The sequence below is a fragment of the Panthera tigris genome, chromosome E2 (genome assembly GCF_018350195.1).
Source record: "Panthera tigris isolate Pti1 chromosome E2, P.tigris_Pti1_mat1.1, whole genome shotgun sequence".
Taxonomy (NCBI): Eukaryota; Metazoa; Chordata; class Mammalia; order Carnivora; family Felidae; genus Panthera; species Panthera tigris.
This window is the reverse complement of record NC_056674.1, coordinates 3,843,247-3,856,074: the sequence shown is the minus strand read 5'-3', so window position 1 is coordinate 3,856,074 and position 12,828 is coordinate 3,843,247. Positions and strand designations below refer to the sequence as shown.

Below are 12,828 nucleotides of genomic sequence, written 5' to 3'. Positions count from 1 at the left end.
GGAAGCCTGCTGACTCCCGACCACTGTCTCCTCTGTTCCCTGTGGTACCGCCTATGGTTCACTTCTGCCCTGCACAGCCACACCGTCAGGAGGTGGGACACCGTTTGTCCCAGCCTCCTCCTGCCGACTCAGCCTCCCCCACCGCCAGCTGCGTTCTGCTCTCCTCCGAACCGGAGGCTGCACTCGTCTTGTTCCAGCTTCGGAAATGACGAGGAAACCCCACGAAACCCTGGGGTCTGGCTCCGAAGAAATCTCTGGGAGCCTGGAGACAAATCAAACCGGAATAAAGGGAGAAAAGAAAAAAAAAACCCAGACATCACAAGCGGCCTTCAAGGAAGACAGGTGATGCCAGTATCACTGGTAAGTATTTTCTGAAACAGCCACTGGTCTGGGGCACGTAGTTTAAGTAATTTGAGGCTTCAGGAATTGGAGGAGAGTATGGTCTCCACCTGTGAGATCCCTGCAAGAACTCTGGTGTCTAACTGGAAACTAGACAGTGGGTCTACAGCAGGATTTCTCCTCTTGGGCGCCACCGATATTTGGGGCTAGATGATTCTTCGCGGGGAGGGGTCCTTGCGTCGTAGGGTGTTTTGAAGCATCCGTGGTCTCTACCTCCTAGATGCCAGAAGAATCCCCCACCCCCAGCTGTGACCGCCAAAACTGTCTCAGACATTGCCATACGCTGCCGAGTGGCAAAATCGCCCCCAGGGGACAACCAGTGGCCTGAGGAAAATAAGAGGTGACCCAAAAGTGAGGGACTTCTCTTTCCTTGTCCTTTGTCAGGATTCCTGCTGCCCACTTTCTCCCCGCCTCCTGCCCTTGGCCAGTCAGGTGACGCTCACGTCCCCACAAGTCAAACACGGGGGTGTAGCTGCAGCTTCACGGTTCTGGCCCCTGCAAGAGCCGCGTAAAACTGTGAGGGTTTGTAAAAGGCTCTGGCGGATCCCAAAGGGAAACCCTCGGGCTCCATTTTCTTTTTTTTTTTTTTTTAATTTTTTTAACATTTATTTATTTTTGAGACAGAGACAGAGCATGAACGGGGGAGGGGCAGAGAGAGAGGGAGACACAGAATCGGAAGCAGGCTCCAGGCTCTGGGCCATCATCAGCCCAGAGCCCGACGCGGGGCTCGAACTCACGGACCGCGAGATCGTGACCTGAGCCGAAGTCGGACGCCCAACCGACTGAGCCACCCAGGCGCCCCTCGGGCTCCATTTTCAATAATCTGCCAATGCACCTGTACCCAGTCATCTGCCTGCCGAACACCCCCTCCCCGCCATGATGTCCTCCTCTCTTCCTCAGTCTTGCCCTTGGCGACAGTTGCCAGGGTTGGAACCGTGGCTGAAGGAAGACAGGAAAGGTCGACGTTGAACTTGACAACAGCTTCCCGGGTCCTTCTTGGTGAAGCGTCCTGTCACTGATGTATTCATGTCAGAAGCAGCAATATTTATGACCATCGAGGAAAAAACTCAGAAGTGTCCTCATATGCCAAGGATAAATAAAGAAGTGGGAAAAAAAATGATTCACCAGCTGTGGAAGAACCCAAAATTATGTAAAATTTCCCCCTCCTACAGAGAGCCAATCTAGCTTGTGGTATTTTTCTTTCCATTCTGTTTTATCATCCTGTTTTGGAAAGACCATCTCATCAGTGCTTAACCGTGTCACGTACAGTTGAACTGAGTTAAAGACACAGACACGCACTCATGGGCTTTTTTAGAACCAGGAAGCCCTTAACAGGTCATGGAATTTTCCACTAATATTTATCATTCATTACAACGATAAGGATATTTACTGGTACCTTCCGAGGGATATGCAGGCTCTCTGTTTCCTGGAAAGTCTCCCCTGAGGAATGGAGTTCTTGATAAAGCTGCTTCAGTAGTCAGAGGAGGAGGTTTTGGGTGTTTCATAATGATAATAATGGCAGATCCTTAGATAATATTTTGCTGTCCACCGGACACAGTTTAGGAGGGATTTAGGTAAAATAACTCCTCAAAATCCCAAGCACGAGTCCCTTGTGTAGGTACTACTATCAACCCCTGACAGATACGGAAGCTGAGACAGAGGGAAGCTAAGGAATGTGTAGGAAGGTAGCTTGTTAGATGCTGGCCCCAGCCCAAATCCAAACGGTTATAATTATCTGCAACGCAAGAGTCCGTACACACACTTGCAGACGGTGGGGCCATGTACCCAAGTGATGGGTGCCCATCCCTGGTTGTGTGGTTGTTCTCCCCTTTCCCCCAGTTGCCTTACTTCTCCCTGGTGGAGGGGACATGGAATGTCCTTCACACTGACCTAGAAAACAGCATGAAGCAGGTGAATCCTAGATGTGAGAATCCCCTGCCTCACTCCTGGGCTCCATGGCCCCAGTAGGGGGCAGAGACAAACATTCTCCTCTATCCCGTGTGGCCGATGGGCTTCAGATCAACATCCAGACCTTGGGATTTTCTTGCTCTGTCCGGGGGTCTGTGACTCTGAAGCAAACACACTTGCTGGGCGTACCTCCCCGTCGTCGGCTTAGTCCATTGGGGCTGCTCTAACAGAATGCCACAGGCTAGGGAGCCGATGAACAGCAGATACCTTTTTCTCACAGGTCTGGAGACAGGAAGTTCAAGACCAGGGGGGCAGCATGGTCCAGGGAGGGCCCTCTTCTGGGCGGCAGACTTCTAGAACCCCTCGTGGAGGAAGGGGACAAGGGAGTTTCTGGGGTCTCTTTTAGAAGGGCACTGATCTCATGAGGGCTCCGCCCTTATGACCTAAGCTCCTCCCAAAGGCCCCCACCTCCTAATGCTGTCACTTTAGGGGTCAGGATTTCAACATGAAATTGGGGGTGGGGGTTTGACATAGACCTTCAGCCCATAGGATCGGATCAAAGGGTAGCAACTCTCATTCTTTTAGGAACTGTTCATTACCCTCCTACATTCCAGTCTCCCTGGATGGGGCTGGGTTTTCTTGAATGGCATCCTTCCATGAGCACTTCCTAGGATCGATCTAGAGGCTGAGCTAACCAGGACTATTCACAGCCCTCCCCAGTCTGTCTATCTGTCTGTCTGTTTTGAACTGGTCTGGGAAGGAGAGCCGGATGCTTCTCCAGGAGTAGAATTTATGAGCTATGAAACTCAGCTTTAAAAGCGAAGCTCTCTGCCCCAAAGAGGGAACTGGTCCCCACTAAAAGAGAATGAAACAGGGCTGCCCAAGTGGCTCAGTCCGTAAAGCAGTTAAGCATCTGACTTTGGCTCAGGTCATGATCTCGCGGTTCGTGAGTTCAAGCCCCACTTCGGGCTCTGCACTGACAGCTTAGAGCCTGGCACCTGCTTCAGCTTCTGTGTCTCCCTCTCTCTCTCTCTGTGCCTCTCCCCCGCTCACGCTCTGTGTCTCTCAAAAATAAAAACATTTTAAAAAGTTTAAAAGAGAATGAAACAGGTACAATAAAGACACAAGTGTCAGAAAGGAAGAGAATCTGGGCAAGACTCCAGTCCCTCATTCTAGTTTGTGAAGCCAGGTGGTATCCTCATGCTTCCCAAGATTCACTAGCTCTGGATCCCAGCTGTGTCTGGCCGGGCACAGTCTGGCTCCCTGCAGGACATCTGGAATGTCTGGAGACACCATGGTTGTCACAGCTGGAAGAGGGAACGTGGAGTAGGTAGACATCTGAGATGCTGCGAACATCCTATGTTACACAGGAGGCACTTTTCTTCCTCACCTGCCCCCCAGAATAATTATCCAACTCCAAATGTTAGTAGTGCCGGGTTGGGCAGCCCTGAATGACCCCTTTAGTTCCAAGGACCTCACCTTTTCTAGGTCACTTCGAGATCGGTGTTTTTTTCACTTGGAACCAAGTGTCATGACTAATACAATCATCAAACTCTCCTTTATAATTGATTACTATTATGTCTCCTTCTCACAGAAGTTTATGGTCAGATGTATGCATCACTGTCCCCCCCCCCCAACTTGACAGACGAGAGAAGGGAGTTGCGGGTCCACTGACTTCAGAATCTCGTACCCCCTGTGGTTTTTCTCAGAGGCCCTGAATGCCTGCCCCGTGTGTGGTTTGGGAGAATCTGGGTTCATTGGTCAGTGCCCTGTGCAGTTATGACTGGCCCCATATCAACCCTGGGGAATTCAGTACCCCCGTCCGGGAGGATGCCTGCTTCCTGCTGGCCTCTCTCCCTCCCCTTGTCCTGGACAAACTCAGTCCTCAAAACTGGCCCTAATACACAAGGGTCAAAAAACATCCATTTCAGAAAAAAACCAACAGAAATCCATGTGCACTGGGTGTGGAAATGTAGAATGGTGTGGTCACTATGGAGAACAGCAGGGTGGTGGGTCCTCAAAAAATTAAAAGCAGACGTAGTGTATGATCCGGCAACCCCCTTTCTGAGCATACATCCGGAAGAAGTGATGGCCAGTAGGTGACCGGCCGACAACCAAATAGGTGGAAACGACCCAAACGTCCATCAGCTGATGAAGAGACAAAATGCGGTCTATCCGTACAATGGGACATTATCAGCCTTAATAAGGAAGAAGCCCAGTTATGTGCTACAGTGTGGCTGAGCCATGAGGACATTATTCTGAGCAAAATGAGCCAGTCATAAGAAGACAAATACTCAATGATTCCAATGATGTGGGGTCGTTAGATTCGTCATATTGATTAAGACGATGTGTAGGATGGTGGTCGCCAGGGGCTGGGGAGGAGGGGTGAGGAGAGGCTGTTTTATGGGGACAGAGTTTCAGTGTTGCAAGATGCAGAGCATTCTGGAGGCAGATACTTAAGGGGCGTCTGGGCGGCTCAGTCGGTTAAGCATCCGACTTCAGCTCAGGTCATGATCTTGTAGCTCATGAGTTGGGTTCTGTGCCGACAGCTCAGAGCCTGGAGCCTGCTTCGGATTCTGTGTCTGTCTCTCTCTCTCTGCCTCTCTCTCTCTCTCTCTCTCTGCCTCTCTCTCTCTCTCTCTCTCTGCCTCTCTCTCTCTCTCTCTCTCTCTGTCTCTCTCTAAAATAAACGTTAAAAAATTTTTTAAATACTTAAGATGGCAAAATTTACCTTATGCAGTTTTGCCATAATTTTTAAAAATCATTCCTTTCAAAAAGAAGGAAAAGTCTCAGCAGGAAGAGAAAAACTCGATTCAGTTGAGCTAAAGGCAAGAGTGCTAGAGTCCCGGTTAAAATGAAACTGAGATCTGAATCTTTCTCGGAAAGATGTTCCTGGACCCTTTTGTTATTCTCTCCCTCCTCCTCTGGCTTCTTGCTAGACTTTCCTCCTATATAACCCCAGGAGGTGTCATCCACACTTTAGTCTAAATGAATTGTGCCCTTCCCAGGAGAACAGCAACGACTTTGTGCCTACATCTTATTTTCCTGGTGAGGGGGGGGGTCAATTATTACAGATCCCTCCTCCTCCAGGCCTGGCCCCCTCACAACACAGCTGGTCACCTACAGTGGGAAGCCCCCCTCCCAGCCTCCAGTTATGTGATCTCCACCATTGGTGGTGCTCCCTCTCTCTCAGCAGAAAATCCTCTGCTCTATTCCACAGAATCCTGGCCCTCCCTCGGTCCTTCCCAAATGACTGCTCCAAGCTGCACAGTCTTGTGGAGACAGACTGTGCCAGCACCTGAGCGGGCAGGTAATCCAGCTGGGGTCCTCCCAATGGTAAAAACCTCACCTCTCACCCGGATCTCAAGACCATCGCTAGGCTGTGAGGCCCAGAAAGGAGTCCCGGTCTGGAAGTAGACACAGCTGTAGTTCCCGGCGTCACCGACTGTCACAGTCTGCAGGGAGAAGTCCACCTTCTTGCCGACTGGGGTCCGGAGCCGGATGGGCTCTGCCACTCCCGCCTTCAGCAGAGCGAACCTCATGGGCCCGAAAACATTGTCTGGCCTCTGGCACTGCAGGGTCACGTCGTCTCCTGCGGTCACCACACCCCTTTGGTGGGCTTGCAGGGAAGGTTTAGGGAGACCTCCTGTAAGAGAAGGGGGGCCCCGAGGTCACGGGGAGAAGCCCAGGGTCCCCCACTCACCCTTGTTCTCCCACGGGGGGTTCCTGCTGAGGGTGGGACACAGATCCCTGGTGTCACCCTCTTTCGACTCTGCGGGAAGGAGATCCCTCCCCCCCCCATGAGCCCTGGATGAGGCCGACCAAGTCATTCTGTTGCTGTGTTTCTCCACTTTCTCTGTCCCGTCCTCTGGTCCCTCCCCCAGGCCCGTCCTGCTCCTCACCTGTCACCAGCAGCAGGATGACCTCACTGGGCGGTGATCTTATGTCCGGGGCCCCTGGTCTGTAGCACTCACAGGTGTAGTCTCCAGCGTGGCTGGTTCTTAGGCCAGTGAGGTGAAATTCAGCCAGGCCCTCCTTGGAAGCCGGTGATCGTGAAAAATCCAAAAGAATATTTCCCTTTCTGAGAGCAAAGTCGACATCCTTGGTCGGGGTCTGGCATCGCAGCCTTACACTGCTTCTGGGAGGCACCACCCAGCTGGGCCAGGCCCTGAGGGTGGGCTTGGGAAGGGGCTCTGGAAGGAAGCAGATTGGGGACAGGATTTGGTGCCCTCGCCTGCTGTCAGGAAACCCCTTGAAGGAAAGAGAAGGGATGCGGGGAATTTGGAGCAAAGGAGAGGGAGGGTTTAACTGAAGGAACACTCGCCGTCAGTCCCCCTGCTTCCTTGGCCAGCGCACAGCCCTGCAAGAGAACGCTCTGTCCGTGGAACCTGAGCCCCCATCCCGAGGGACCTCCCGGGGGCTGCCGCTGAGACCGGACCCTGGAGGTCCCGCTCACGGCCGGTCCCAGCATCCTGCCCAAGAACCCATGTGGCGTGGGCATTGGTTTGCACCTTGTGTTAATTTCCTATGGCTGCCGTTAACAAATTGTCAGAAACTTGGTGGCTTGTGACAACACAGATTTATTATCTTGCGGTTCTGTGGGGTAGAAAAGCCCCAAAACAGTCTCACTGCTAAACCCAGGGTCTCTTTGGGGCTGCGTTCCCTCTGGGGCTCTAGACAAGAATCCATTCCCGGCCTTTTCCAACTTCTAGAGATGCCTGCCTCTCATCATTGCAGCCTCTCCCTCTGACTTTAAAACTAGCAATGGTTGGTGCACTGGCACCCTCTTCTGCCTGCTTTGCTATTTTTTTTTAATTTTTTTTAACGTTTATTTATTTTTGAGACAGAGAGAGACAGAGCACGAACGGGGGAGGGTCACGGAGAGAGGGAGACACAGAATCTGAAACAGGCTCCGGGCTCTGAGCTGTCAGCACAGAGCCCGACGCGGGGCTCGAACTCACGGACCGCGAGATCATGACCTGAGCCGAAGTCGGATGCTTAACCGACCAAGCCACCCAGGCGCCCCCTGCTTTGCTATTTTAAGGACCCTGCGGTTACACTGTGACCACCCAGGTAATCCAGAAGAAGCTCCCTACTTCAAGGTCAACTGATAAGTTTAATTCCACCTGCCGCCCTGTATGCATGTCCTCTGCCATGTAAAGGAAGGTATCCACAGCTCCCGGGAGTCAGGACGTGGAGTGAGGCGGGGAGATTCCCTGCCCTATGATAGGGGGACATCTAGACACTGAGAACACAGTCCTTTGTGCTGAGATACTTCTGTCTGCCCTCAAGGTATGACCGAAACGCATCTCGGACATTACGGTTGGCCATGAGTCATCTCCTTAGTGCCCCAGAGTAAATCTCAGAAATCTAAGATTGGTATTACTTGGAAGGATGAAGTGTATGTCCCCCACCTTTCCCCTCTGGGGGCCTTACTTTCAGATCTAGACCAAACTGACCCCAAGAAATATGTTCCTGCACATCCATATAGGTGTTCTAGTTTGATTAGCGTATAACAGTGGTTCTCTACTGGGGGGGGGCTTTGCCCCCCACACACACACCAGGGACGTTGGGCACTATCTTGAGACTTTTTTTAAAGCACGTAATACCGTATTGCCATCTGTGGTCACAATGCTGTACGTTAGAGCCTCAGAACTCACTCGTCTTTGAACTGCAAGCATGTACCATTGGATCCATATCTCTCTCTCCCCACCACCCCCAGCTCCTGGCAAGCACCATCCCACGTCGTGTTTCAACAAGTCAACATTTTTAGGTGCCACATACAAGTGAGGTCATACAAGTCGTCCGGTGTCTTTCTCTGTCTGACTGGTTTCACGGAGCACGATGCCCTCACGGTCCCTCCGTGTTGTCGCAGATGGTGGGATTTCTTTCTTTCTCACGGCCGAATAACATCCCCTTGTATATAACATGCTGCATCTTCTTTCATCCTTTGTGGGTGGATGGACACTTAGGTCGCTTCCATGCCTTGTGAATAACGCTGCAATGAACGTGGGGGCACTGATATCCCTTCAATTTCCTGTTTTCATTTCCTTCTGACACACAGCCCCGAAGTGGGGTGAGTGATCGCAGGGTGGTCCTGTTTTTAACTTTCTGAGGAACCAGCCCCCAAACTGTTTTCCGCACAGTGGCTGCACCAGTGTGCATTCCTGCCAACAGAGCACGTGGGCTCCCTTTGCACCACATCCTCGTCAACACTTGTCGCAAGATGAGGGCCATTCTGACCGGTTGAGGGGAACCGACAACCTGCGGCCACAGAGCCCTTCTGAAAAGGTTGCCGGACATTTCCTAAGAGGGATTCACTGTTCACTTACCTTCTTGTGGTCGTGCTAACCATGACTCCCTTTATTTAGCCTCCAGATGTTTCCGCCCCAGAGCCCTGCCCCCCTGCCCCCCCACGTTGGACCCTTTCAGTTCCCTCGTGTGGCTCCATGGAGAATTACGGTCTTTGGCCCTGCGCAGACCAGAATTTGAGCTCAGCTTTTCCGCCTAGTAGCTGAGTGGCCTTGGCATGGACTTCAGGGCTGATTTTCAGATTCCTCGAATGCAGTATGGGGAAGAGGACTATTTTGGAGAAGCTCTCTAAGAGATGTAAGGTGACTCCCGGTCGTATGATGAGAGGAGGGTATCACTGAGTCTGTGTGAGAAAGTCTCTCTCTTCTCGGTTCCCGGCTCGTTCTCCACCAAGCCCCTGGAAGATACCACAGCCGGGTGCTCGGCTGAATGTAGCTTCTGGCTTCGCTGCTAGCTCTCAAAACAAGACCGGGGAAAACTGGGGCCGGTTCGGGTCTGTTTTTGATGAGGGGCACGGATTTTCCCACTAATACATGAGTTTTACAGATGTTTTAAAATGGAGTTGAGTACAGTTGAGCCTGGGGGGCTCAGTCGGTTAAGCGTCCAACTGTTGGTTCAGGCTCAGGTCGTGATCTCAGGGTTCCTGAGTTTGAGCTGCACGCCAGGCTCTGAGCTGACAGTGCAGAGCCTGCTTGGATTCTCTCTCTCTCTCTCTCTCTCTCTCTCTCTCTCTGCCCCTCCCCCACTTGCTCTCTCTCTCTCTCTCTCTCTCTCTCTCAAATATAAATAAACTTATTTTTTTTTAAATAATAAAATAGGGGTGCCTGGGGGCTTAGTTGGTTAAGTGTCCAACTTCAACTCAGGTCATGATCTCATAGTTCATGGGTTCGAGCCCCGCGTCGGGCTCTGTGCTAACAGCTCAGAGCCTGGAGCCTGTTTCGGATCCTGTGTCTCCCTCTCTCTCTGACCCTCTCCCACTCGAATTCTGTCTCTCTCTCTCTCTCTCTCTCTCTCTCTCAAAAATATATAAAATATTTTTAAAACTTTTTTAAATAATAAAATAGAGTTGAGCATAAAAATACTAACGTGAAAACCCGGGACATGTCACAGACATAGGGCACAATGTCGTTCATTGGGCAGTTCAGGGATGACTGAGTTTGGGGAAACAGGAAAATGTGTGTGAAGCGTCCTTGTACCTAACATGCATTCAGGGAATGGAAGGTTCTAGTCTGTGCTTATTCACCCCCACCCCACTACTGCCCCCGAAGGTCCCACCAACTCCAGCTGCCGCCACAGCCCATCTGCCCCCGCAGGGCTTACCGGTGCGGAGCCAGGTCGGGAGCTGGGGCATCATGGCGGCCCCCCCAAGCCTCCTCCAAGGATCTTCCTTGAGTTTTGCTGCTGGTGGTGAGCCAAAACGTTCTCTTGACTCCAGGACAGGCAGGAACAGCTTTGCTCCCAGTTTTTCAAACCTCTGCTCTACCTACCCACACTTTGTGTCTTCTGGTCTCTGTTAGGAAAGGATTATTGCAACACACTCTCAAGCCACTTCCCACAGGCTTCATGCCCAGCACAGCCGTCATCCACTGCTAAGGCACGTCCATGAATATGCAAAGCATGGGAGAAATTGCTAGCCTTTGTCCCCTTTTGCCAAGTGGCTGAAAAGAGCTGGGTCCCCAGCAGTCCAGAATAAGAGACCCATTTCTCTCCATTGGGGAACCGTAGGTCCTTCTGGTCATAGGATGTAAGCAGAAGAGATGTGCACAACTTCTGGGTGATGCCCCAGGGACCCTGAGGGCAGGGTTAGAGCCGGAGCTGAGGGCAAAGAGGGAAGAAGTCACAAGGCATCAGGGACGGATGAGGATCTGGGAGAACGAGACAACAGGCCCTACAGAGAGGAGGTAAGAGACAAGAACCCTCAGTGGCAGGCAGCATGGCGGACAAGGAATTTGAAGAAGAGAAAGTTCTGTGGTGGGTTTGAAAACTGTTTGCTGTGGGGACATGATTGAACTCCAAGTGGTGGAATTGTGCTCAGTATTTTTTTTCCTTTTGCTTCTATGCATGTTCTAAATTGGCTGGAATCGGGGCGCCTGGGTGGCTCAGTCGGTTAAGCGTCCGACTTTGGCTCAGGTCATGATCTCACAGTCCGTGAGTTCGAGCCCCGCATTGGGCTCTGTGCTGACAGCTTGGAACCTGGAGCCGGCTTCAGATTCTGTGTCTCCCTCTCTCTCTCCCCCTCCCCTGCTTGTACTCTGTCTCTGTACGAAGAGTACAGTCTGTCTCTCTCAAAAATAAACTTAAAAAGAAAGACATTAGGGGCACCCACGTGGCTCAGTTGGTTGAGCATCGACTTCAGCTCAGGTCATGATCTCACTGTTTGTGGGTTCCAGCCCCGCGTTGGGCTCTGTGCCGACAGCTCAGAGCCTGGAGCCTGCTTTTGTCTCCCTCACTCCTGCCCCTCCCCCACTTATGCTCTGTGTCTCTCTCTCTCTCAAAAATAAAAATAAAAACATTTAAAAATTGTTTAAAAACCATTAAAAAGAAAAGGAGACATGAGAAAACATCAGGTCTCTCCTTCTCTCCTCTCTCCCTCTCCCCCTGCTCTCCCTCTCTCTTTCCCTCCCTCCCTCTCCCCTGCTCTCCTCCTCTCTTTCCCTCTCTCCTCCTCTCCTTCCCTCTCTCCCTCTCCCCCTGCTCTCCCTCTCTCTTTCCCTCCCTCCCTCTCCCCCTGCTCTCCCTCTCTCCCTCTCCCCCTGCTCTTCCCCTCTCCTTCCCTCTCTCCCTCTCCCCCTGCTCTTCCTCTCTCCTTCCCTCTCTCCCTCTCCCCCTGCTTTTCTTCTCTCCTTCCCTCCCTCCCTCTCCCCCTGCTCTCCCTCCCTCCCTCCCTCCCTCCCTCCCTCTCCCCCTGCTCTCCCTCTCCCCTGCTCTCCTTCTCTCCTTCCCTCTCTCCCTCTCCCCTGCTCTCCTCCTCTCCTTCCCTCTCTCCTCCTCTCCTTCCCTCTCTCCTCCTCTCCTTCCCTCTCTCCCTCTCCCCCTGCTCTCCCTCTCTCTTTCCCTCCCTCCCTCTCCCCCTGCTCTCCTCCTCTCCTTCCCTCTCTCCCTCTCCCCCTGCTCTTTCTCTCTCCTTCCCTCTCTCCCTCTCCCCCTGCTCTTCTTCTCTCCTTCCCTCTCTCCCTCTCCCCCCTCCCTCCCTCCCTCTCCCCCTGCTCTCCCTCTCTCCTTCCCTCTCTCCTGCTCTCCCTCTCCCCTGCTCTCCTTCTCTCCTTACCTCTCTCCCTCTCCCCCTCTCCCCCTGCTCTCCTTCTCTCCTTACCTCTCCCCCTCTCCCCCTGCTCTCCTTCTCTCCTTACCTCTCCCCCTCTCCCCCTGCTCTCCTTCTCTCCTTACCTCTCTCCCTCCCTCTCCCCTGCCATGTGTGGATACAAGAGGGCACCTGTAAGCCAGGAAGAGGGCTTTCACCAGGACCATGCTGGCACTCTGATCTCGGACTTCCCAGCCTCCAGAATTGCTAGAAATAAGTTTCTGTTGTTCAAACCACCCAGCATGTGGCATTTTACAAGAGCCTGAGTAGACCGAGACAGGTGTGCGAGAAGATGGTCACACTGATGGGCTCCCAGGAGGAGTGCCTGGGAGCCAGCTGAGGCAGGGAGACAGGTGTAGAAAAAGCCTGCAGGTGGCCCGGCTCATCCTTGGCACTCAGGCAGCCAGGCCAGTGGACCATCCACCATCTCAAACACTGCTGGTCACTGTGTCTGAGACAAGAGGGAACTCAGAGTGGGGAGGAGGGAGTTCTTACAGTTAAATGCTCCAGCTTGGAAGTGACACTCGTCCAGCCAGAATAGTCCTGTGACACGCCAGTGAGTTCAGGGATTTCCTTACCCATCAAGGAACATGATGTGACCACAAGGTGGCAACAGCACACAACTTTCGGTCTCCCAACCGCAACCCCCTAGCTTCCTCCACAGGGAGCCTTTGCACAGGCTGTTCCCTCTGCTTAGAACACCCTTCCAGCCCTCTTTGTCTAGTTAAGGTCTGCCCAACTTTCAGATGTCACCTCACTTCTTCAGCAAAGCCATCAGAGATCTCCATTGATTGGATCAAATCCTATTAGAGGCTTTCAAAACTCCCTCTTGGTTTTTGCTCTGTTTGTACTGATGAAGAGGCAAATGGTTTCCCAGCATCCACTTTTTCTTTCTTCCTTTAAGTAAT

General features: G+C 52.3%; 1 protein-coding gene across 1 annotated transcript; it reads right to left on the bottom strand.

Annotated features, from left to right (window-relative positions):
• Positions 1-5,406: 5,406 nt before the first annotated feature.
• Positions 5,407-10,721, bottom strand: LOC122234024 (T-cell-interacting, activating receptor on myeloid cells protein 1-like). Its single transcript, XM_042968279.1, has 4 exons — positions 9,940-10,721; positions 6,632-6,667; positions 6,210-6,500; positions 5,407-5,953 (listed from the first exon to the last, which is right to left on the bottom strand). The coding sequence occupies exons 1-4, from the start codon at positions 9,971-9,973 to the stop codon at positions 5,517-5,519; spliced, it is 798 nt and encodes a 265-aa protein (XP_042824213.1). The 5' UTR covers positions 9,974-10,721; the 3' UTR covers positions 5,407-5,516.
• Between the last annotated feature and the right edge of the window lie 2,107 nt (positions 10,722-12,828).